This window comes from Melanostigma gelatinosum, assembly GCF_949748355.1.
Source record: "Melanostigma gelatinosum genome assembly, chromosome: 24".
NCBI lineage: Eukaryota > Metazoa > Chordata > Actinopteri > Perciformes > Zoarcidae > Melanostigma > Melanostigma gelatinosum.
The window spans coordinates 6,941,541-6,967,511 of NC_136657.1; the positions used below are offsets into that span (position 1 = coordinate 6,941,541).

Here is a 25,971-nt window from a genome sequence, read left to right on the forward strand (position 1 = left end):
AGATTACATACATTTCCCTTTTTTCGGCACCGGGAGCAGCCAATGAAATCATCACGCCTACTTGAGTTTTGCTTATTTAAGAGCTGTTGGGTGGACTATTAGGTGTCCGCGCCTGCGGGCAGGTTCAGTGGCTGAGACGGAGAGCCAGAGCGGTCGTCCCCGTGCATGTGTGGGAGGTCGGTGTGGGCTCCTGGAGTAGGTGGTTACAATATAACGGGTAACAAGATGCTGTTGAGTTGCATTGTGGGAATTGTAGGATCCAACGTTTTGAAGCGTGACTCATACTCGGGGCCAAAACCTCTGCAGCACCGATTTTGTGTGAAAAGATCTCCGCTGTGAACTCAGTCCTGTCTGTCGTTTCAGGCTTCCGAATGAACACCAAGCCAATATTTGAGTGACATTTTGGCTTTGCAAGTTAAGATTTGTAATTGTTGGCATAACCAGCGACAAATATATTTTGGCATGACCCTCGAAACATTCTGTGTATATCGGCCTTCAGCCAAAGAATAAGTTCGTCGCCGATTCTTTGTAGCCAGAGAAATTCTGTCTGTGATATTTTTGTTGGCTTCCTCAGAATCCCCTCTGTGCAAAAGAGGAAGTTACTTATCAAGAATCTGCCTACCTGTGCCAAGCTGAGCTTCATGTTACACACACCCAGTGTGTGTGTGTGTGTGTGTGTGTGTGTGTGTGTGTGTGTGTGTGTGTGTGTGTGTGTGTGTGTTTCTTGGAAAGAGGCGGACTACAGCTCCTTCATGTTTAACCTCATACAGACACACATACACGTCGTCGCAGACACACTCCGGCACAAATTCTCAAAACTGTGCGTTCTCTCTCGTTCACACACACACACACACACACACACACACACACACACACACACACACACACACACACACACACACACACACACACACACACACAGACACTCTCCCATCACAAACAGACTGCAGCTCTTTGAGGCCGCGGAGCGAGAGCAGCAAATGATCGCCGTAAAGTTTGCTGTTGCTATCGACAAAGCAGCCTCTGTTCTTCATTTTGTGCCCCCCACCACCACCACCACAGACGCCTTCCTCCTCCCCCTCCTCCTCCTCCCCCTCCTCCTCCTCCTCCTCCTCCCACACATTTCATGCCTTCTCCCTCCTATATCCCCTCTCTCGCCTCTCTTTTCTGTCTCTCTGTTAACCCCCCCATGCTCCATCCTCTCTCTCTCTCTCTCCTTTCTCCCTCCTCTCTTCATTCAGCTCGCTTCTCCTCATCTCCTCCCACTCCTCGCATTTCGGATGCAGGGCAGGAAAAAGGAAACAGCGCCAATCTCTGTTTGTCAGGGGGAGAGCAGGGGGCTGAGACTGCGGCAAAGGGACCATTTTGATGCGTGTGTGTGTGTGTGTGTGTGTGTGTGTGTGTGTGTGTGTGTGTGTGTGTGTGTGTGTGTGTGTGTGTGTGTGTGTGTGTGTGTGTGTGTGTGTGTGTGTGTGTGTGTGTGTGTGTGTGTGTGTGTGGGCAAAGAGAACCTGATGCATCCAGGGTTTCCATCGGTCCATCCTTTCAAACATCAGTCAAACAAAACGATAATGAACCGTCGGGTCTTTTGTGATGTGGTGGCGCGTCTCTCTCTCTCTATTTTTTGCCTGTAAATGATCCAAGCGTATTGAGTTAATGTCACAGCGCCGCAGCAGCGGAGTTTGCCGCAGAATTTGTCTTTGTGATGTGGAGCATGAATAGTAAATGTCAGCCTTTGACGTCACGCCCTCAGAATCCAAGAGAAAGGGGCTGCTTTTGTCCACAAATAGACTGTAATCAAATGAAGAAAAGAGAAGTCACGACTTGTGCTTTTAAAGCCAACAACATATGATTTAACTGATTGACGTGGACCGCTACGTTCTCAAATAGCTGTGTCCACCTACTTATTACACACAATGGAGTGCAACAGTTTCATTCTCCAGGTGATGATGCAGGAGGACCATGAGAACTGAAAGCTGCGCAATATTTTTAAATTCACACTTTCTCAAAGGATTGAAATGTGAAAGACATCACTCATCAAACCAAACCTACAGAAAATGATTTCTCAGCTCTGCGGAGCGATTTGGCATCTTTCAGCACTTTGTTTTGGTTTTTAGGCCCACAACTTTAATATTTGGTTCTGTCTCATTCTTTCCTCTTTGTTTCCAGCCACAGCAGGCAGCTATTTTCCAGCAAAATAGGCTCTGATGATAAGGCCCAGTACCAAACATCATGCAGACAAAATCAGCAAATTGATCTGTGATTTAGCACCAAAAGAGCCAGGTCCTGGTAGGTGGAGAATTGAACACTGGCTTGTAATCCGGGACTGCCTGTGATGACATTTGGCTCGGCGCAGAAGTAAAACTGGCATTTTTTTGGCCAAAATAAACGTCATCTGGCTGGATGCATTAATTGATGGATCCGGGGGGAAACAGGGGATGCGCAGGGGGGGAGATTGTAGGTCAGAATGTAAAGTTGGAATTAATTAGGGCCCATCGCGGGGCCAATGAATGGCTCATTGTTGCCACGGACAGACAAGCGAGGAGGAACAATCCGGGCTTTGTGCTCCAAGTTCACCTCTCCGTCCCCCTCCTTCTCACCGAGTGCACAGATGATAGAGTTTCAGCGTGCACATCGAGGAGAACGTCGTGAAAACAAGAAACGACACTCATCTTAGAAAGTAGCAGGAACTTTGTTTATTCTAACCCTGCATGATGAAAACACTATTTTCTAAAGTTAAGATGAGCAAGCAGAGCCTCATGTACAAAAAGCACTTGTACAACACGTTTGATTGATCTTTACACCCTGAAGGACGCGCATTGATAACACGGCTTATTTGTCAAGTTCTATGAGGGCTCTGTTTGAACTCTGCAGAGGGTGGAATGGGACAGGCAGGTGGCTCTTATCTCTGGCAGACCACAGCATGGGGGGGGGGGGACACTCGCTGCATTGTATTCTCCCTCACACACACACACACACACTCGAGCGCAGGCCGGCTGGCTCGTACCGACCATCTGCTGCGGAGGACAGGAGCCTCCCGCTCTCCCGCGGTGATGTACGGCGTCTGGCTGCTACTTGCCACCTCACCCGGCAGTCACGAGTTCAACACTTCATCATATCGGGCCAGAAGTGGGTCAAACTCCAGCACCGGTTGCTTTGAGGGGTTTATTATAACCCGTCAATATTATAACCCGGTCTTGTGATGATTTGAAGCACTTTTTTTTCTGATTACCGGTTTCTGAGAGCAGTTCAATGGAATGTTGGTCCAAGGACATAACTTTAGAGGATTCATGGTCCCCTCAGGTTGAATTCCAACAACTTTGGTGATACCTTTTCTGTTTAGTTTATCCCCAGAGGATGAATCATAATGCATTTGATGATCCCTGAACCTTTTCTGTCATCATCAGGTCCAATTTTTACGACCAACCGCCGCTACGCTCATGATATTCCCATCAGCTGCAGCTGTACTTTGCTTTTGTTGCTTAGCGAACGTTGACCTGTTCAACTGTGGTGCTGAACAGGGTAAACATCATACCTGCTAAACATAGACCCTTGTTGCACTCCCTGCGCAGCTGTCAAGAGGAAGTGCTAATCTTAGCATCATCATCCGAACAAATTAGAAAGATTAACTCTGCTGCAACCAGGTGCAGATTTATTTTGTCCTGGCCTTCAAAGATTGGCCCTATTGACTCCGGTCCCGCGTTCAATCTCGGCCGCCTGCAAGCGGATAGGAGCGCATTTGCCAGCGAGTGCTGTTTGTTAACGGGGAGCCATGCATCAGAGGGGCTGTCAGCCAAGCTCTCCTCTCCATTGACATCTTGATAAGTGGAAAATTGGGCCTGGAAATGGAGCAGGAGAAGGTTTACGCAGTCTCTCCGCCCTGCATAATTGCAGCCTCGAAACTGGCCGTAATTAATCTTTGAGAAAACTTGTCAAATTATTAATCGGGCCCTTAAGTGATGGCCCTGAAAGGAGGCCACTGTTCGGAGAGGGAGCGGGAGCTTCTTTTTTTTCGGAGGGGGCTGTTTACTGTGAAAATACGAGGAGGTCGCTCTCCAGGAGTTCCGCGACTCCACGTGTCAAGGCTCTCCACACATGACGGAGTTAAAGGGAGCGCGGGTCCCTCTGGAAACCAGTGTAAATCTGCTGCAGTTTGGCTCTGATTATACTCTGCAGTCAATTTCATATCACTCTCTATTGTCAGCATGGAAACTAATTACATGCTTGAGCACAGTTCTGCTTTCACGGAGGAACAAAACGAGAGCAAAGCAGTCAACGAGGGGAAATAAGAAAGCAAGATGAAGTTCGATGCCGAATGTCATTATCCTTATTGTCAATTCCTCAGGCGTAAAACTCCAGAAGGTTCAGTGAATACGGAGAGCAGGAAATTGCTTTTGTTTTATAGTTAGCAAAAAATGAAAAAGAGGACTTTGTTTGATGCGACTCTCTTCACAATTTGTCTATGAAGTCATTTTGGCCCTTTGGCTGAATAGCCGGTGTTAGTTTCCGTCTTCAGCACGAGTTCCTCAACCGGCAGACCAGGTGGCATCCGCGGGAGAATGTCAATATTTGCTGCCGTTGAGCTCGTACCAGTGTGTGTCGTATAAGTGCTCCAGAACAGGCAGTGCTGCGTGGGAACGAGGGATAAATGGTGAACACGTGAAACATGTGTTGTTCAGTTTGGGTCGATAGCAAATCTTTTTGGACATATTTAACATACAACAAGAGCTAAATGAACAAGTTACAGTCACGCACAAACGTGAACTTGGATCTTGTTTCACGGTGTCTTTAGAGACATGGATCTAGTTCTTGTCTTAGTCACTCTTTGAGTCTGTTTTACAACTGAATGGGTGTGGTTTGCCTCACAGGGTTATGCCAAAAGGTTGAGACAATCCTCGTAAAGAAGTGAAGTAAACTTCCACGGGGAATCACCTCACACATTCATGACACAATGTTTGGCTGTAGAGAGGTTCACATCCCATTGAGAAATCCCTCGTTCTTTTAAAGAGCCCCCTCCCAAATAAACCTCTGTATGGACGTATGAGTGCCTGCGGCCTTTTGAAATGTCACAGTCCCGCGTTTGACATTCGACAACAGACAGGTGTGTGTCCTGGAAGCCGCTCCGAGCCCATTCTTCCTGTCTGTGTGTGAAAGGAGCCCCGAGGCCCTGCTGCTTGCAGTGGCTCCTGAATGAAGGAGGCGTGTGTGCACATGCCAAAGCCAAAAAAAAAAAAAAAAGAAAAGCGGAACACACAGCCATTCTGTTCTTCCGCAACGCCGCGCTTCGTGCCCACTTGAGAAGCAGCGCTGCCTTGTGCCAAAGAGATGACATATTTCCTCACGCCGGGCCACGGGGTGAAGAAGCGAGTGCTGCTGCGAGTGGATGGAGGAAGTGATTTGAAATCCATTTTTAATACGTGAAATCAAGGAACCAATCAGCAGGAACTTTGAAGGAACAGTTCAACATTCTGGGCTTTCTTGGCGAGATCAGACTGTTTGTATCAAACATGAAGCTGCAGCTCCGTTCGACCACAATCACTTTTATTACATCTGCAGCTCAAACACACGAGCATCTGCACATGGAAAGAGTCATTACGTTCGATCGGATCACTACACTGTCTCTATTTAGATGTGGTTCATTTCCATCCTGATCTTATCGTACGTGTGATTGGGTGGTTATCACACAACAAACATATTATTTTCCAGGAAGTGGTTGAACCTGGCCCGCTGGTCGCCAGGCAGCAGTTGCAGCGAAGACAAGAGAGTGGCCTCAATCTCCTCATCTAACTCTGCTGCAAGAAAGAGAATACGTATGTTTGCAGCAAAGTCTTGGACCAAATGTGTCACTTTAAAGTGGTTTGATTGATCACTGTGTCTATTCTGAAACTATTCTATCGAGCACGCATGCTTTTATTTTTTGTGGCTAAGGCGAGTCGTCGGCTATCAATAGAAACACCCACACACACCAGAAAGAATCAGACACACACTTCACCAGTTGGATTTGAGCACACACACACACACACACACACACACTGGGCAGTAGCTAGGCAGCCGAGGCCCTCAGACATGCTGTTGACAGAGATTATCGGCACAGTTCCCCCGGCGGCCTTTCTCTCTCCCCCCTGCACGTGACAGAGTTTGCCCTGGGCCCCGGACTAGACCCCGACCAGGCTCCACCTGGTCCGCCTCAGAGACGGGGGAGAGGACGAGGAGAATGAGTTCGGAGACGGGAGAGGGCCTCATAAAGGGAAAACCGTTTGCAAACCGGAAGGGAGTTATGTAAATGGGTCAGTCATTAAGGCCTTCTAAGAGAGAGAGGAGGCCAGATTGGGGCCAGGGGCAGGCGGGCAGGGAACATAAACCCATTATGTGAATGGGCTTCTCTGTTCAACGGAGCCTCCTCTTTCTTTTTCCTCTTTTTTTTGTTTTATAGTTTTACAGTCTTTAATTAAAAGCAGGTATCAGCAATAGGTGTTCACTTCCCGAAGTATCTCAACAGCTGTCAGCACAGTAGTTCACGCAGCAGTGAGGCTTTTCCTTGTCTCATCCCATTGTTATTCAGTGTGCTTCTGTGTTACTGTGGTTTTCGGCTGCATTATTCAGCAAAAACCTGCGCAGAAGAATTTTTAAAATGTCGATTACGTCTAAGATGAAGCACGCATTTGTCATCATTTGAATTCAGCACCACTCTACAACATACAGTATATGTTTGGCTTTGAGGCGCTGGAAAGGAGAGACCGGGGAGGGGGACAACATCCTGCGTCTAATGTGACACCTTTCAAAAACCTGGTGTATAATTTACACAGGAAGGGAAGCGCAACACCTGGGCCCTGCATGTCAAGGAGGCAGGAGACGGCTTGTGGCCTCAAGGGTTTTCACGGCGAGCACAGAGGCTCTTCTCACAGCCGGGTTAGTGCTCAGGTCTGGTCTACAGAGCGAGGTCATCAGTCCAGACGTCTGTGCTGGATTCATGGTGGCGTTTTCTGTTTACCGGCCAAAACATATTGCTCTCCCCTCCAGTGAAACTGCCAGGAGACGTCACCGTCGTCCATTACTCTGAGGTGCAGCGGGGCAAGGAGGTGAATTGGATCTAGATCCCTGATTTTAGATTTTTTTTAGATGAAGATTGTTGCCCCGCAGGAGCATGAAGATCACAGGAACCTCATGCCACTCCTAATGCAAGGCCCTCAACCTGTAACATCCCCACTGGAGGCAAACCTCAACATAAAGTCTGTGGTTTTCACTCAGCAGCTCTAATAGGTGAGCGACTGGTGCCTCCTGGTGGTAAAACACGCAATTGCAATGATCCCCCCACCACTGTTTCGTGCCAACTAGCAAATATTAGCATGCAAAAATGAGATGGTGAGCATGATTATACCTGCTCAACATGTTAGCATTTAGCTCGAAGGCCGAGCACAGACTCACAAAGCTGCTAGCACGACTGAAGACATAGAACGGTCTCAAGACATGTTTCCATCTTGCAACCGTCCTCAGATAAATGTTTCGCGCTGTGGTTCCAGTTACTAATCCTGATAAAGGAAGTAAAGTTTCAACCTGTGCAACCTCGAATGTTTGGCACGATCTCGAACTTGATTTTTCCTCCCTCTGACCAGCGTCTCCTCACAGAGAGCCGAGCTTTAAGACGTGAACACGTGCAGCCGTGGAAGCAGAGCGGGGGTCTAGCTGATAGGCCGAGGCACCGGGGTGTGTGGACACATTGATCTAAACTCCCAGAGCAGCGCTAAAGGGCCTCCGGCTTATATTTGTCAAGCCCCCCTGAGCGGGGCCGCTGATTTTGGATCAGTGGTTAGGCCACGCCGCCATTTAAAAGCCTGGCGAGTAAAAAGGGTCACAAATCTCCGCTGTAGCACAGCTTCCAGAGGGACTGGGTCATAAAAATAAAATATCCTCAGTGAAACAGGAGCTAACAGGCGTTAAATCAATATTTTACAACACCTTGACTTTTAGATTTGAGACATACAATAATAATAAAGATGTCATCAAAGACATTCAACTTGAATGATCCCACTCTGGCCCTTCTCTTCCACACGCCAGCACTATAAATGATGCCTCATGTATAGAGTTGAAGGGTCCCTTCGCCTCAAAACTCATGAAACTTACATTGAATATAGACTTCATTTTTCAGATGACAAAAACGAATCCACAAAAAAAACCTGAATCTCTTGTTGGGTCTTTTTGGTGGAAGAGGAGCCGTGACTGTCCTGAAGTGTCGTCATGAGTTAACAGGACATGCTTGAGGTTTTCTCGAGGGCTTTGACCCAAATAAAGAAAGTGTGCCGCTAAGAATGAAACGACTCCAGTACAAACTTATTCAATTCAATTCAATTCAATTCAATTTATTTTTGTATAGCCCAAAATCACAAATTACAAATTTGCCTCAGAGGGCTTTACAATATGTACACGTTTGACATCTTCTTGTCCCGGGACCCTCACATCAGAACAGGAAAAACTCCCCAAAAACCCCTTTAACGGGGAGGAAAGAGGAAGAAACCTGTGGGAGAGCAATAGAGGAGGGATCCCTCTCCCAGGATGGACAGGCGTGCAATGATGTCATGTGTAGAACAGGATAGTGAATTACAACACATTCAATGTAATTACAGCACATTCAATGTATGACACAACCACGACAGGAGGCAAGACCTGGTCCAGGTAAACCCGGATACACAGGAACCTGTGAGGCGAGAAAGCACAGAGACTCTGGTGAAGAAGCAGGTCAATAATGTGCATTAATGGTATCGGTAGTATGAAATAGTAATGTGAGTAATAATAAAAGTGATATTAGCAGTTGGAGTCAGCAGGGCCATGGTAGGAGGAAGGACCAGGGTCCAGATGAAACCATGCTCCATGGAAACCTGTGAGGAGAGGAAGCACAAGGACTCCGGGGAAGAGACAAAATGAGTACCGTGCATTAATTGTATCGGTAATAGGATTAATAATCAGTACTGTGCATTAATGGTGTCGGTAATAGGATTAATAATGTTAATCATGAAGATCGTAGTAGATGTCAGCAGGGCCATGGCTGGTTGAAGAACCAGTGTCCAGATAAAACTGCGGTCATCCTGTGAGGCGAGAAAGCACAAATACTCCGGGGAAGAAGTAAAGTTAGTAATGAGCATTAATGGGACATCAATGCATACAGACGGAGGTGAAGAAGAGGAGGAGAGAGGTGCTCAGTGTAGGAAGTCCCCCTGTAGTTTTTGCCTATACCAGTTTGTCCATGGGCCGGTCCAAGGCAAGCCAGAGCCAGCCCTAACTATAAAGCGCTAACAATAAGCACTGTCAAAGAGGAAAGTCTTAAGCCTACTCTTAAATGTGGTGAGTGTGTCTGCCCCCCGGACAGAAACGGGAAGCTGGTTCCACAGAAGAGGAGCTTGATAACTGAAGGCTCTGGCTCCCGTCCTACTTTTTAAGACTCTAGGAACCACAAGTAACCCTGAATCACTGGATCGCAACTCTCTAGTAGGGCAGTATGGTACTATAAGCTCTTTAAGATATGATGGAGCCTGACCAGTTCGGGCTTTGTAGGTCAGTAAAAGGATTTTAAATTCTATTCTAGATTTTACAGGGAGCCAGTGCAGAGAAGCTAATACAGGAGTAATATGATCTCTCCTCTTAGTTCTTGTTAGTACACGAGCTGCAGCATTCTGGATCAGCTGGAGAGATTTAAGAGACTTATTAGAGCAGCCTGAAAATAAGGAATTGCAGTAATCTAATCTAGAGGTAACAAATGCATGAACTAATTTCTCTGCATCGCTTTGAGATAGGATGTGCCTGATTTTTGAAATATTACGTAGGTGAAAAAAGGCAGTCCTAGAAATAAGTTTTATCTGAGAGTTGAAAGACAAATCCTGATCAAAGGTAACTCCAAGATTCTTGACGGTGCTGCTGGATGCCAGCGCAATGCCTTCTAGAGAAACTATATCATTAGAGAACTGATTTCGGAGGTGTTCTGGGCCTAGTAGAATAACTTCAGTTTTGTCTGAGTTTAACATCAGGAAGTTGCAGGTCATCCAGGTTTTTATGTCTTTAAGACACGCTTGCAGTTTAGCAAGCTGGTTGGTTTCGTCCGGTTTGATCGATATATATAATTGAGTATCATCTGCATAACAATGAAAGGTTATAGAGTGTTTTCTGATAATATTGCCTAAAGGAAGCATATATAAGGTGAACAAGATTGGTCCAAGCACAGAACCTTGTGGAACTCCATAACTGACGTTGGTCCTCATTGAGGCTTCATCATTTACATAAACAAACTGAGATCGATCCGATAAATAGGATCCAAACCAGTTCAGTGCGGTTCCTTTGATGCCAATATAATGTTCCAGTCTCTGCAACAGGATGTAGTGGTCTATAGTGTCGAACGCAGCACTAAGGTCTAACAGAACAAGAACAGAGACGAGTCCTTTGTCTGATGCGATTAGAAGGTCGTTAGTTATTTTTACCAGAGCTGTCTCTGTGCTATGATGCTTTCTAAATCCTGACTGAAAATCCTCAAATAAACTATTGTTACACAGAAAGTCACATAACTGATTTGCAACTGCTTTCTCAAGGATCTTAGAGAGGAAGGGAAGGTTCGAGATCGGTCTATAGTTGGCCAACACCTCTGGATCCAGAGTGGGCTTCTTAAGAAGAGGTTTAATCACAGCTACTTTGAAGGACTGTGGTACATGACCTGTTACTAAAGACAGGTTGATGATATCTAATAAAGTTGTGCTAATTAATGGTAGCACTTCTTTAAGCAGCCTAGTCGGTATAGGGTCTAAGAGACAGGTGGACGGTTTAGATGTAAAAATTGTTGAAGTCAGTTTGTCAAGGTCGATGGGAGTAAAGCCATCTAAACATATATCAGGGTTTACAGCTGTTTCTAAGGTTACTCTATTTGTGGAAAGATCGGTCGAGGGCAGGAGATTATTAATGTTGTCTCTAATAATCATAATCTTATCATTAAAGAAGTTCATGAAGTCATTGCTACTGAGGTCTATAGGGATACTCGGCACAACAGAGCTGTGACTCTCTGTCAGCCTGGCTACAGTGCTGAAGAGGAACCTGGGGTTGTTCTTATTTTTCTCTATTAACAATGAGTAATAAGCTGATCTGGCATTACGGAGGGCCTTCTTATATGTCTTAAGACTGTCTCGCCAGAGTAACCGAGATTGTTCCAAGTTAGTGGAACGCCATGTTCTTTCAAGTTTTCGCGATGTTTGCTTTAATTTGCGGGTTTCAGGGTTATACCATGGAGCGAATCTCCTTTGTTTTACCAACTTCTTTTTTAAAGGAGCAATAGAGTCTAGTGTCCTTCTCAGTGAGCTTGTAGCACTGTCGACAAGATGATCAATCTGGGTCGGACTAAAGTTAGCACAGGAGTCCTCTGTCACATCGAAGCATGGTATTGAGTTAAATACAGACGGAATCGCTTCTTTAAATTGAGCTACGGCACCATCAGATAAACATCTAGTGTAGTAACTCTTGCTTAACGGTGTAAACTCAGTTAGTAAGAATTCAAAAGTTATTAGATAATGATCCGACAGAAGAGGGTTCTGTGGATAGACTATTAAATCGTCTATGTTAATGCCATAAGTCAGAACCAGGTCGAGAGTATGGTTAAAACAGTGAGTGGGTTTCTGTACATTCTGACAGAAACCAATCGAATCTAATAATGAAATAAATGCAGTACTGAGGCAGTTGTTCTCGACATCCACATGAATATTAAAGTCACCTACAATAATTACTTTGTCTGTTTTAAGGACTAGACTTGATAAAAACTGAAAAAATTCCGATAGAAATTCAGAATACGGACCCGGGGCCCGGTACACTATCACAAATATAACTGGCTGTATTGTTTTCCAGGTTGGGTGTGAAAGACTAAGAACCAAGCTTTCAAATGAGTTATAGTCTAGTTTAGGTTTAGGGTGTAATAATAGGCTGGAGTCAAAGATGGCTGCTACTCCACCTCCTCGGCCAGTGCCTCGAGGAATGTGAGTATTGATATGACTTGGAGGAGTTGATTCATTTAGGCTGACATATTCATCATTACTCAGCCAGGTTTCAGTAAGACAAAATAAGTCAATATGATGATCTGATATCAGCTCATTTACTAGTAGAGCTTTAGATGACAAAGATCTGACATTTAAGAGTCCACATTTAATTATCCTATTTTGTTGTACTGTTGCGGTAGTTTTAACTTGGATTAAGTTATTTTGTTTAACTCCTCGATCGTTTATTTTTGATTCAATTAATTTAAGTGGCCGTGGGGCAGACACAGTCTCTATGTGGTGTTGCGTGAGTAACTGCTCTAATGGAAGCTCAGAGGAGTGTGTAAGACTGCAACTCTGCTTCCTGGTCTGATCTCTGAGTTGTCATGCACCAGGTCCATACAGAAACTGGGTCAGATTTGCAGAGATGAGATCTGCTCCATCCAAAGTGGGATGAATGCCGTCCCTCCTAAGCAAACCAGGTTTTCCCCAGAAAGTGTCCCAGTTATCTATGAAGCCCACATTGTTTGCTGGGCACCACCAAGACAGCCAGCGGTGAAACGATGACATGCGGCTAAACATTTCATCATTGGTCAGATTCGGGAGGGGGCCAGAGAAAACTACGGAGTCCGACATGGCTTTTGCGTATGTACACACAGATTCCACATTCACTTTAGTGATCTCAGAGAGCCGTAGCCGACTGTCATTCCCGCCGACGTGAATAACGATCTTACTGTATTTACGGTTATCTTTAGCCAGTACTTTCAGGTAGGACTCAATGTCGCCTGCTCTGGCCCCGGGTATACATGTAACTGTAGCCTCTGGTGTTGCTAGCTTCACGTTTCTCAGAATAGAGCTACCTATGACCAGAACTCTGCTGGGTGCAGAAGACCCGTTTGTAACGCGAGGTGGCTGCTGGTGAGTCGAGTGCCTCGCCCCAGGTTTAAGCCTCCCGGGAGCAGTCACCCGGCCCCCCGGCTGCTCGGGGGCTGCAGGGAGACGGCTAGCGGGAGCCACGTCTGTTTGGGCCGCATCGGCTACGCCCGCAGTCACCAGCGTCTTAGCTTCCATGGTGCGGAGCCGTACTTCTATCTCGCTAAGCCTTGCATCTAACCGTTGAGCTAACGTTACCTCCGTCTGCGCCAACGAGTAGGGTTGAAGGGTAGCGGAAGCCCGGGAGGGAGTATTCTCCGTCAGGACTGCAAAATGGTTGGAGGTGGTTAACGGAAACTCCCCAGTTGGTTTTCTCAGGACGCCGCGGCGTACCACCTCCGTCCAGGATGGTTTCGGAGTGGAGCTATGGGTCGGGTCTATAGCAGGTCCTCTCAGCTCGTGGTCGGACGACCGACTACACTCCCCGTCCGCAGGGCCGGGTAGCCAGGGAATAGTGTCCGCAGTATCCGAGACCAGTTGAGATTGCATAGATGAGATATGCTTTGACTGGGCCGCTGCTACGGATACGAATCCGTCGATCAGCTGTTCTCTTTTCCGGAATTCAGACCTCAGGCGGAGAAAATCGTCCCTCAACTGTGAGTATGCGAGTTTGCAGTCTCCACACAGACCTGGCCAAGTGGCCATGTTGGAAGTTCCTGTTTCCGGTTTATTGTCTCAGCTGCAGCCCACACCACACTACAGGCTGCTGCTCTGTCGCTGCTGCTCTGTGCTCTCAAGAATGCAACTCACTAGAATGCAACAAGCAGCGTTTGGCTCCATCTAGTGGACCGAACGAATGCAACACTGCAGTAGTGGCACAGGTCGAGTAAACTCGGGCCCAAATGCCATAAAGATGCTCACGTGAATGGATGGGTTCTTTTAGGGCATTTATTTACGTCAAGATTATATTCTCATCTTTATTGAAGTGTGAAGGGAAGGCCGGGGGAGATAACGCGACAGAGAACGGACAGTGAAGCTGCTTTAAGGTCAAGTTCACACCGAGAGCAGCAGGGAACGAGCCCGATGAGTGACTGGATGACAGCCAGGAAGTGTTCGTGCGTGAGACTTAAATGTGTGAACACAGGAGGGTCCATCAGAAGCACCAGCTCGCTTGAGAGTTAGGCCGGTTTAATTCAGGCTTTAAAAGGTACAGCAAGGGGCACTTGTTAGAAGATAATGGAACATAATATTTAATAAGTGTTTTCACGAGCGTATAATCACCTGAAACAAAGACTCCTGTTTTCGTTGGCTTAGAATGAGCCCTTCATATCCACCAAATCATACACATTGTACCTTTAAGTGCAACCCCCCCCTGAAAAAAACAATATATGTAAAAATATAGAATCAAACGTAAAACTTCACTGACAGGCTTTTGAACTTTATTGGCATTTTTGCAAGAAATCCAAGTCATTTTAATTCCAGAACAGACGTTACGAGGATCAGACAAAAAAACAGTTTGGATGCCGTCTCATTTATTTACAAAGAAAGAAATGTCGTTGCACGAGATTAATCCTGACATGACCCCCCTCATTCAGGTGGATGCATCGTGCAGCTGAGCTCCCATTCATTCACGGACCTTGATATTGCTGAAAGAGGCTTTTTAGTTGGATATGAGCAGAGGCAAGAGAAAATAAAGTTGAGCAATACTGAAGCTGTCACAGTTTATGCTAAAAAGCGATGAAACAAGACACACAATAACCACCTTATAATTATTGGAAAAAGAAAAGTGCAAATTGTCCATTTGGGATGATTAAGAATTCCAGTTGTGAAACTTGGATGGCTGAGATAACTGTGTTTTCCTTCGTTAAGCAGATTCACACTGAACAGAAGTTCTTCAAAGTGCAAATAGAATGAGTTGGCATGAGCTGGGATGTCCATTTCATGTTGCGGATGACAAGAAAAAGAATCAAACAAAGCGTGTTCTTTGTCCAGTCAGGCTCCGTTTACTGCCGACTCCCCCGACTCCCATCGCTGCATTTTAAGAGCTTTTATTGCATTTCCCTCGGATTTACTGCTGATTAAAATAGCTTTGTTGGCAAGTGTGCACGGTACACACACACACACACTGTGAACTCTTATTACTGACCGTTCATCGTTTGTTTTCTGTCCTCAGTCATGTTTTGTCTGGATACGGTCGTGTACATAAGCTTGGGCGAGTCGGAGGGTGTGCACACTGAGCATCGGGGTCTGTGACATGTAAACCGATCAATACGCGTCTGTCGTTCCTCACACTGAGATGAAAATCGTCCATCTTTCCTCTCGGCTTCCGGACTATTCTGAGGGGTAGAGAGAGAGGCTGAGACGTGAGGACGCACGCGGTCAGCGGAAGTCGAATTAAAGGGTGCAAAACTGCTACATCACGGTTAAGAGTAAGACTCGTTCAAAACACCCTCGACTGGGCTGGCGAAGCTAGCGCGAAAACAAGAAACCGCTCGGAGACACATTGTGAAGTTTAACAGGTCAAGCAGGATGAACAGCTGGAGGGGAGATTTGAATAGGAGTAGGTTTCACTTCCTGCCAATTTCTTCTATTTTTAAAAATTCCAAATGTTTATAGATCGAGATTTTCATACATTTAGCTGATAACGCCGATGTCTTGTTGAGTGTCGTTTGTGTTTCCTTCATTGTGCTTTCGTTTAACGTTCCCGCGGCTCCTAACCGTCGGATAACTCCTTTCAGTCGGCTGAATTTGCCTCGGTGAACTCAGGTTACATACCGCAAAAGCTGCGGGACTGCTTCTTAAAACTGTGTTAAGAGCTTTGAATCAAAGGAAAAGGAAAAGAAATGAAAACCAAAGCCAGGGAAGAGATCTGATCATCAAAGACTTCATTTTTCGGGCGCGGTTTAGAAGTTTAGAGTGAGCCGCGTTATGCTTTTAATAAGACCGGTAACACTTTTCTCCCTCCGTCTCTCCTTCGTTCCTTCCCCGTCTCCTCTCTTTTCGCTGCAAGGACTGAGGTCATTCGAGGGGGGGAGTGAGGGAACTTCACGTCGGTAAGGAATGGCGATGCAGTAGAAACCTGTGGGACACAATGGTTTAGGGCAAGCGGCGATGTGGTGTTTGTCTCTGTTTTCAAAGGAGAGCTCACTTTACCGTTTAGTAGAGGAAGAAGAGGCGCGTTCTGTGAGACGTGGCCATAGTCTCTGACATGTTACGGACTTTGAGATAGTTCACGAAACCCCTGAGGAACAGCAGGATGCCTGTGGAAGGAAAGCACAGTTCACTTCACAACAGATCTCCAGCTGAGAGTCGGCAAAGCTAACGCACGAAGGAATAGACACTCACCGAGCAACAGGAAGATCCACCACAGCCAGTATTGTCCATTGAAGTAACCAGCGAAGTAGTCGGAGAACTAAGAGACAAAGAGCAGCTCTTTCAGTATTGTTTTCTCTCCATGAACTCAATCCGGCACTGATATTACGAGAGAAAACAGCCGTGAACGTACCCGGACGATAAGAATCCACTTGATGAGGGAAAGGCCGAAGCCGCAGATGGCGCCGTAGCGTCCCGCGATGGTGTTGGTCAGACAGAAGGACAGGATGAACCCGATCCAGTTGAACAGGAAGGCCACTAGCAGGACAAGCATGAGAATGACTTTTAGAGATAGAGGCTGATTGGGAGTACTTAAAAGAAGGTAAACACAAGACGATAATCATCCTATTGTTGGTTTCGTTTGACTGTTATGACACAAGAAAGAAAACAGATACTGATCCAGGCTCCAGTCCTCTCTCGCTTTAGAGAGGACTGGAGCCTGGAAGACGTCATCGTGGGACAGACTTACTGAAAAAGGCCAACATGAAGATTCCGTCGTTGCCAACTCGAAGCTGATCGGCGTCACTGAAATCATCTCTGGGAGGGAATTCATCATCCTGGACTCGCACAAATAAACCCGTGTAAGTTCAAATCAAACCATGACGGACACACCCGCGACACAAATGAACACCATCTTGATAAGGGAAGGACATTGATCAAAAACGGGCCGATAAGACGGAAGAGAAATGCCGTCCTCACCCGTGGCATCACATCCACAGTGGAGGTCGCCAAGGAGGCCGCTTTGGCCTTCTCCGCTTCGTCATACGTGGGCAGCGAGGTGGCGACGCTGTAGGGCGGCGGGACCGGGAAGTCGCCGCGGTAACTCGACTCTGTGGGGAACCGGCGGAGGAGGAGAAGAAGACTCGGGTCACAAAAGCTGAGCTGAGTACCTGCCAGTCGCGTGGTAATGCTGTCATGGAAATCGCTGCTGACTCATGAGTTTAGACGGCACCACAAGTCGCCACAAAACTGCAGCTGTAGCTATTTTAGGAGGCTTGCAACCACACTTTGGAAAAATCAAGCTGGAACTAAGAAAACGTGCATTCAGGGAACGATTAGGTCGACCAATGGGAAAGTAATCTCGTGCATACCTGGCGCTGCAGCAGCTGCTCCCAGGTCGATGGAGGCGTAAGGAGGCGGAGGTGCGTCTGCCTCCCCCTGAGTGCTTGACCCCGCTGCCGCCTGGTCGTATTCGGCCTGGCTCTGGTCCTGGCCGGATGTACCGGCCTGGGCTGTGGCAGAAGTGCACGGCTGCTGCTCGCTGGTGGAGGCCTCCGAGGAGTCATCCTCATTGTGCAGCTGGGGGGGGGGGGGGGGGTTGGAGGAATCGACACAAGCAGATCAGCTGATCAGTCAGCCAAAAAGTGTGGCTGCTTGAGGGGATGTTCACGCTGTGCCGAGTTTCTAAAAGTGGCATCAATCTTGTGCTTTCTGCCAGAATGGAGGGCCTTTTGAAGCCGAGGAGAGTACAACTGTGTAAAGAAGGGCATACAATATGGCCACTGTAGTATTTTACAGTCTGACATCAGTGCTGTTTTCTGATAGCAGCACCAATGTCAAGTAGTTAAGATGAAACGGTGTACTGTTATTCTGCTGACTTGTGTTGATACAGCAAACATCTTCCAGTTTGAGCCAAACACCTTCACGGATGTTTTGCAGTTTTTTTGTTTCGGTTCAAGACCTTAAGTAGGTCGAAACCTATTTATTCCCATTCTAATTTCCAAGTTCATGAATGGGTTTAAGAGGGAATCATTTTTCTAAGTAACATTTTCCATGAACTAATGGTAATACTCTTGTTCTGCACAAGTTCTGTCACAGCCACAAACTGGGAAACACCCTTTGTAATAACAGCTTACATCATACCGATCAAGTCTCAAGTGACTAATAACAGCAGAGCTCAAGTAAGAAACAGACGTCATTAAAAGGAAATCGCTTCATCGCCGTGCAGATTAACTTCTCTGAAAAATCCTTGAATTCAACTCTATGTGCACAAGGCAATGAGTGAATGAGGAATGTCTGACGACTGGCTCGGAGTCAAGGACGAAGCACAACGCAGCCCCCGCGCAGCGGATTACATAAGATGTTAACAACAGAACCACAAGCCTCCTCGTGTGTCCAAATATACCCAAAATACAGACCAGCAGTGTTGATTGAGAGGAGAGTGAGACCACTATAGGGCAGAAAATGTGAGGTAGAAGGGAAATTGTGTAAGTGTAGGCAAAGTGATGTGAAAACCTGGCTGTCTACAAACCACAACAACTCTGTGTTGTGCTAATGTTGTTTTACAAGACCGGATTATTGTTTAGATCTGCACTTTGTTCAGGACTGAAAGGTTACCGCACACTGCTGGTTTGCTTTTGGCTCACACTGGACCCCAGGGCGATTATCACTCGCAACAGAACCACAGGCAGCAAGAGCACAAGAGCCGACTTCATGTCAAAGTGCTTCCAAAAATGACTTTTCAAAAATGAAATCACTTCTTTTTACTCAATACCCACAATGCTTTTGACTGGTATTGGGAACACTAATTGTATTTATATGTATTGCCATTAATAACTAATGGAGGGATAAAACATACATTGGTTATTCGTTACTTAGTTTATTGATGTCATTCCCTTCACAGGACTTCCACTAGCCCTTTGGACTTGAATACTGAAAGTATCAATGTGCTAAGTGGCTCATAAAGTTCCCTTTAAGCCAACATTTCATTAAACATTAGCCAGCTAATATGCTCATTTCCAGCTGAGCTCGTTTACACTTGTGTTAGCAGTCACGTAGCTTCACAAATATATAAAATATGTTTATATTCAGCAGGTAAATGCACCCAAGAGACGGTCTACTACGTGTGTAACGCAGTTTATTCGGAGGTTAACTTTCCAGGCCTCCGGGGAAACTCTTGGGCTGTCTAGCTAACGTTAGCCTAGCCGATGCGGAAGTGCTCGAGAGGCCAACTGTCACAACAAAACCACTCGAGGAATTATATAAAAACAAAAAACACAACCGGTGAAAAAGAAAATTAGCATATTTTGCTGTCGTGTCGACGTGATATAGCTATTCCTAGTTGAATAGTAATAAAAAAAATAGCAATGTCTTAATTCTGGCAAGGCCCTGTGACAGGCGGGCCGAGCTATGAAACGGTGTTTTGGTCTCGTCCGTCCACACTCACCACTTGGTATCGGCTTGCTGGGTCCATCCCGACGAGGTTCAGCCGAGGAAACGAGAAGGAGATCCGAGTTGTTGCTCCTGCTGAGCTCGCGTTACAGACGGGACACACTCAACCACGTAGAATAGAACAGAATACAGACCGATGACAGAAATGGCTGCAGTCCACAGTGCACTCGCTTAGAAAAACACCGTTGTTGGTGAAAAACATTGACCAACAGAGTCAAGCTACTCGCGTAATCGCGCACTTCCGCTCAAATATTTCAAAATAAAACATCAAAAAATGTTTGTTTTTAATAGAAATAATACCAAAGTAATAATCAATTAATTAGTAATAACATTTGAACTCCAGGAGCTCTGCCTGTTTAGTCAAACAGCAGTACAAAAGCATTTAATTTAATTTAAATGTAAAGTAACTATCTATTTATTTAAATATACTTTAACTATCAACGGTAAAAGCACTCATGCTGAATGGCTGCTTTACAGTGTTGTGGTATAATACATATACAGTATATCATATTATTACTGATTTGTTAATGCATCACTTGGTCAATATAGTCAATTTGAACGAATTCATGTATTCTTGGTAAGTGAAACGCATTTTATTGAATCACATTTTATAAGTTGATCATATCTTCTTTGCGTTTGCAAAATAAGTAGGTAATTAAAGCTGGCATTACATTTTGTGGTATAATACGTATTATTGTATATGTTACACTATATTTGACCATATATACCACAACATTTCACTCTATAATGCAGTAAAGTAGTCTAAAATAGAAATACTTAAATTATATACAAATACAAGTACGTCTTATGACAAGTACTTGGTTACTTTCTACCACTGCTTTTAGTATGATTGTGTGTTGTCTGCAGAATAGATTTGTTTCATGTGTAATAGTTTGGTGTTCACATCTATGTGGGAAAAAAATAACTGTTGGATGATTACTATTTTTTAAGTACTGCGCTAAAAAAATATTTGGATGGATTCATCTGTTTTATTTTGAAGGCCGATTCCTCTTATTTCCGTATTTTAGTGTGACTTGATAAAGCGTGATGACGCAATCGCATTGAAAGGTTGTGACTAAACGGGCCACTGGGTGGAGCCAAAGCCCACGACGTCACTGAACCACCACGAGCTGCTGCCCTGGCGATTCAAACCATGAAGATAATTTGACATGCCTCAGTTTTTCAAAGACATGTGAGCTGCACGTCACAATAATGACCCCTTAGTTATTAACGTTGAGTCCGATTTTAAAGAGGTAGTTCTCCCTTTTCTTTAAAGGTGGCTTATTAAAGGTGGCAGAAGAACGAGGCCGAGGAGACTTCACAGCTACAACTCATGTTGAAGCACAGAGAAAATAAATCTGGCCTTGAATGAAAGTCAAATTATCATCAAATTATAATTTATTCATAATATATATATGTGTGTGTGTATATATATGTATATATCTATATATATATATATATATATATATATATATATATATATATATATATATATATATATATATATATATATATATATATATATTATGGGGGGTTGGCGTATTTATCTCATTTTGAAGTTTACTCTGTCATGTGTTCTTGCCTCTGGGCTAATCCTGGATCAGCATTGCAGTGGATCAGTGCACAATAGGCTCTTGGTACGCTTATGAATGCGAGCACTGAAAGTTTGAAGGATAAATTACAAAGAGCTTCTGGAACCACAGCGGATTGACTTTAAAGGGACAGGCCGGGTCAGGAGGAAGACCTAACCTGTAGAAAGTCTCTGTCTCGCCTGTGGAATGATAGAAAAGTCGTGCATGTCGGACAATTCAAAGGCATTTTAAATATTTTATTTTATTATTTACCTTTACTGTTTGACTATTTATTGCACTTGTTTTTTTGCTGTTGTTTTTTTCTACTGATGTCTCTTGTTGCACCGTCCACTTTGCTGCACATTTCCCCACTGTGGGACTGATAAAGAATCATCTTTATTTCCAGCAAGAGGCTGATGAAGGCCTCTGAAACCAAAGAAGTGCAGACGACACCCTTCCTCTCTCCTATCTGCCCGATCCATCGCATTAACACACTTAAACCAGTCCTTCGATCTGGCAAAAGCCGGGCAAAGCCACCCTAAACGGGGGAAACACGGCGAGGCATTGATAAAAGGCTCTTCTTGAATTAAATATGAATCCCATTCGCTAAGAAGGGGATTACTGTCGTACATGTATCAGTTAAGCAGCTCATCGCGGAGACAGAGAGCGAAGGAGAGGTCAGGACAAACGTCACAAAGATGTGAGGTGTGATGCAAAATGAAGACGCAGGTGCAGAATGCTGCAACACAAAGCGCATTGCCCTCTGCAGGGCAGCGGGCATTAACGGCATTAAGGTTTAATATGTAGCAGTTATGATCGATGACTTCCTGCCTGCAACCTTTTTAAAGCAGCAGACCTGCGTGAGAGGGAAGAAGTAATTTGCACAGATGCTGTTCGAGCCCGTAATGGCACTTAAACACATCCATCGCTGACACACACACACACACACCACACAATCAGGATGTTGTTACTTGGCAACATCATTCCAAGGTAAATAGGTGCTGCGAAAAAAGGTGTTGCATAAAGACACAGTGGGTGTCTCCGGCTCTCCAGCGAGGCCGACTCATTCTTATGCCGTTTGACGGGAGGTGTTGTTGATGATATTTTGAGTTGATTTCCATTTGATTGCATCAGACGAAGGCTATGTCGAGGACTTGCTACGTGTACATTGTTGCAAAAAGGATCTTAAATCGGTCTCCACAGCATACACACTGACCTTTGGTTGGTAGGGGACTGTATGGTGATGAGTAAGGGTGAGGAGGGGGTTTAAAAAGGGGTGAGAAAGGGAGAGGGTTATGTATTTTTTATGTATTTTTTATGTACTTTTTTTCATCATAACAACATAATTTAAGATGCACAAGCAAGCAATCGTTGCGAGATATAGCGACCGTTTCTTACGAACACAGAATAAACTGCAGAGATTTGAGCCTCTCTACCACTGGCTGTACGAGGATAGGGCTGTAATTGAAAAGTGTAAATAAGCAGGAACTCTGTCCATGAAATTGGCCCCTACACAGTGCAAAGTACAAACATGGAGTAATTAAACGTGTAATTACGGCGTCTATGGCTCTATCGACACAGGCTAAATAAAATGTCTGTTTAATAACCTTCGGTATGAGATACAAGCAGCTGCTAATTAGCAAGAAATGTGAAAACGGAGAGCATTCATCACACGTACACGCCTCTCTGTGTCTGCAGACGAGTGTGTGGGCGTGTGAATCTGTGATGGGGGGGTGCGGCACACAGTGCATGTATGCTGTATGCACTTAAAGTGCCCAGCAGAGGGCAGAAAACACAAGGTTGTTCTTTGAGCTGCTGTATTCTATTCATCATCTCGCCATGCTGACAAAACACACTGAACAGCAGAGATTAATAAGGTCATTTGTATTTACTCACTCTTATCAAAATCCGAATGGCTGATAATGTCTGAAGGAGTGATACCTTCTTGTATTCTGTCTAAAAATCTGTTCATGTCCTCCATGCGAAATCATTCATGACACGTGAAACATTATTTGAGCTGCTGATGAGTCAAGAAGATGTGGAGTCGAGAGATTTGAATTATTCCACCACATCTGGCATCTTTTTTTTAAGATGGTCATTTTCGTTCGAAGTTCAAAGTTTGCATCGGCCGACTGTGGTGAAGTGCACTAATTACATTTCATTTTCGCATTGATCTGGTGTTTTATGTTACTGCAGCAAACGTGAGGCTCCACTGTACAATATGTTCCTCTGCAGTTTTACCAAGCAAAACAGTGGTCAGTATTCTCTTTAATCTCCAAAGAGCCTGTTTTTTTCTTAATGATTATTGCAGTGAGCAGATGTGACTCAAGATATGAGTGAGTTGTTTCTGGGTCATACATAACAGGACATGTTATTCTCTGTAGTGTCCAACACTTGAGGGAATGGTCCTTTTAAATGTTTAATGATTCGGGGATACGCAGTTCTCACTCTTGAAGAAAACCTCATCGTCAGGGGACTCGAAAGGTTTTCGCCGTAGGAAGCATGAGCCATCAAAATATTGTCTTGTACAGTATGCGCTTGCTTACCAGCTGATGCCAGGGAGTGTGTCTTCCAAAATAAAAGAGAGGTTATAATGAGAGACTGAGTGATGAGCGTTGATGATGGAAAGGGAGCAGTGTGCGAACAGTAAAGGGAGAAGTAGGCTAATACACTGCTACCGTTGTGTATCACTGAGTTCATAAAGCAGAGAGGCATCATCAAAAAGCCCATGGAAGAGTCGATGTATTTCCCCTAGTCCCCGAGACGGTCTTTTGATGCAGAAACGCACTTTCGTTCTCTCTCCATCCTCCCATTCTCCCTCCCACGCTCCCACCACTCGCCGTGCTGCTGGTGAATTAAAAGCAAGTATGTCAGCTTGCAGGCGGGGAGCGGAGAAGGGAAAGAAAGAAGACATCAGAAAGAATTCATTCAGTGAGTTTTCTCAACAAACACGGGCTGAACCCATCGCCGCCTCGTGAGTTTGTTCGGGGGCTCGGAGGGCGCTTTATTTGGGTCATCCATTGGGGTTGAGAAGCCACCTCCATCCGTCCACGCTGCACTTCAGACACAAAGGCGGCAAAAAAACGGGACGGATGCATTGATTCCCATCAGAACAACTCGGCCCCGGTTTCCATGGGGCGCCTCGCTATTGACAAGCTGCACTAAACACCTCCACTGTATGTCAGGGGCCCCGGCCGTTTGGATGCTGCTGTTGCTATGCGACCGCTGAGGCCTTGTTTGGAGTGCTGCGTTGCACCACTGTGCTTAAAGTTGAAATGTGTTTTTTAAAAATCTCACAGCAGTTAATGTTCTGAATGCCACAAGCTCTCAGCAGGATGTTGAGCGTGCGGCGGGAGGAAGTGGATGTTGTGAAGTGGGTTAATATTCCTTCTTTGGATGAGCAGATTCTGGTCCCAAAAGTTCAGAGTTTCTATAAGAACCCTCGCTGAACTTTTGCTGAACAGCAAAAACGAGTGATGATGACGGGACGATGATGAATGCGGAAACATAATGTGGGTGTAGCGTGAGTGAAGAAGAAACAAGCTTCAGCCACACAGCAGTATCCATCTAAAGTAAGCTAATGTTAGCTACCGTTAGACACGATAAGCTACTGACCATGAAGAGCTCAAGTTTCTGTTTTTAGCGGGCCTTAAATCCCATTTTTCATTTGCTTGTGACTATCGCAGGCTCAGCGATCTCTGCTCAATAGACAAGGCAAATAAAGGACGTAGAGGACTGAACGTTTTAGGGTCCCTTTCACACAGACATTGTTTGGTCCGGATTTTTGGGATTTTTCAGTGTGTTCCAAACCAAAGTTACAGGGGTGAAACCTCCCCCGGACCACGGTCTGTACATAACAGCCCAACCTTGGTCCAGCGAAAAGAGGCGCTCTAGCCTTGCGATCAATTAACCAACATCTATTTGCTCGATTTCAGCCAGTTTATCTCGCGCCACTCTAGCAGGTTAGCATTTAGTTGTTTTGTTTGAGTGAAATGTCTGAAATATTGAGTAATATCTTTGTTGACCCTTGACCTTTTAGCCAACAACATCGTCAGGTCAACATGTCAATTTAGTCAATACTTGGGTTTACACCTGGAAAAGTACTGAAATTCCCACCAGCCACAGCTGTACATCGAGATCTGTGCTATTAATGAACGTTAGCATGCTAACGCAGCAAACTAACTTTAAATACCCACTAAACACCAGCATGTTAGCACTTTCACTCTTACCGCGCTGTTAGCATCTAGCAGGTGCGTTAGGTCTTGAGTGACCACTCTTCATATTGCTCCTCGTATTGCTTGTTGGAAGAATATTTCACAATGCGTGTTCTTTTAGTGCATTTGTCTTTGTTGCGTTCGATTGTTTGCTGCCGTTGCGACACTATTTCCCCCATCGGAGCGATAGTAATTCTGAAACAAAAATAATAACACCAATTAAATATTCTTTTCGCTGCTCTTTTATGAAAGCAATAAGTATATACCACAGAGCTCCAGGTCACGCCGAACAATGCATCCATTAAGCCTTTTGAGGCTCATTGCCTGTAAGTGAAGAACTATGATTCGTGGACAGTTTTGACAGTCTTCATCACCCTTAATATGTGCCCTTCATTCCAACTCTTTGAGCAGTCATACAGATCCAGATCCTTTGCACTGCCAGATAACGATGTCACGCCCCGAGGCGGTGCCCATTATCCATCTCGTTATCGCTTGTTATTTTTTAACTTTTCCACGTGTGAACAGCTCGCTCGTTTGTTAAGCTCCAGCATCAGGATGCAGACCGAGCCGGCGAGATCAAACTGAGCGATAGCGAGGCAGAGGGAGCGGATGCTGCTCGTGAAAAAAACACTGTTGTCTATTATTGTTCCGATAACCTTTGGTTGACTTTTGCTTTGCGGCCCTCTCGAGTGCTTTTTATTGGTGACTTGGCATCGTGTTTGCCCGAAGTCATCCATCAATATCTCTGCCAGCCTCCGGACGACCTCCTGAGAAATG

General features: G+C 45.3%; 1 protein-coding gene across 1 annotated transcript; it reads right to left on the minus strand.

The window, feature by feature from the left end:
* Window positions 1-14,294: 14,294 nt before the first annotated feature.
* Window positions 14,295-19,603, minus strand: ndfip2 (Nedd4 family interacting protein 2). Its single transcript, XM_079296656.1, has 8 exons — window positions 19,405-19,603; window positions 17,330-17,537; window positions 16,938-17,068; window positions 16,708-16,795; window positions 16,372-16,496; window positions 16,212-16,278; window positions 16,020-16,126; window positions 14,295-15,945 (listed from the first exon to the last, which is right to left on the minus strand). The coding sequence occupies exons 1-7, from the start codon at window positions 19,429-19,431 to the stop codon at window positions 16,023-16,025; spliced, it is 750 nt and encodes a 249-aa protein (XP_079152782.1). The 5' UTR covers window positions 19,432-19,603; the 3' UTR covers window positions 14,295-15,945; window positions 16,020-16,022.
* Window positions 19,604-25,971: the final 6,368 nt, after the last annotated feature.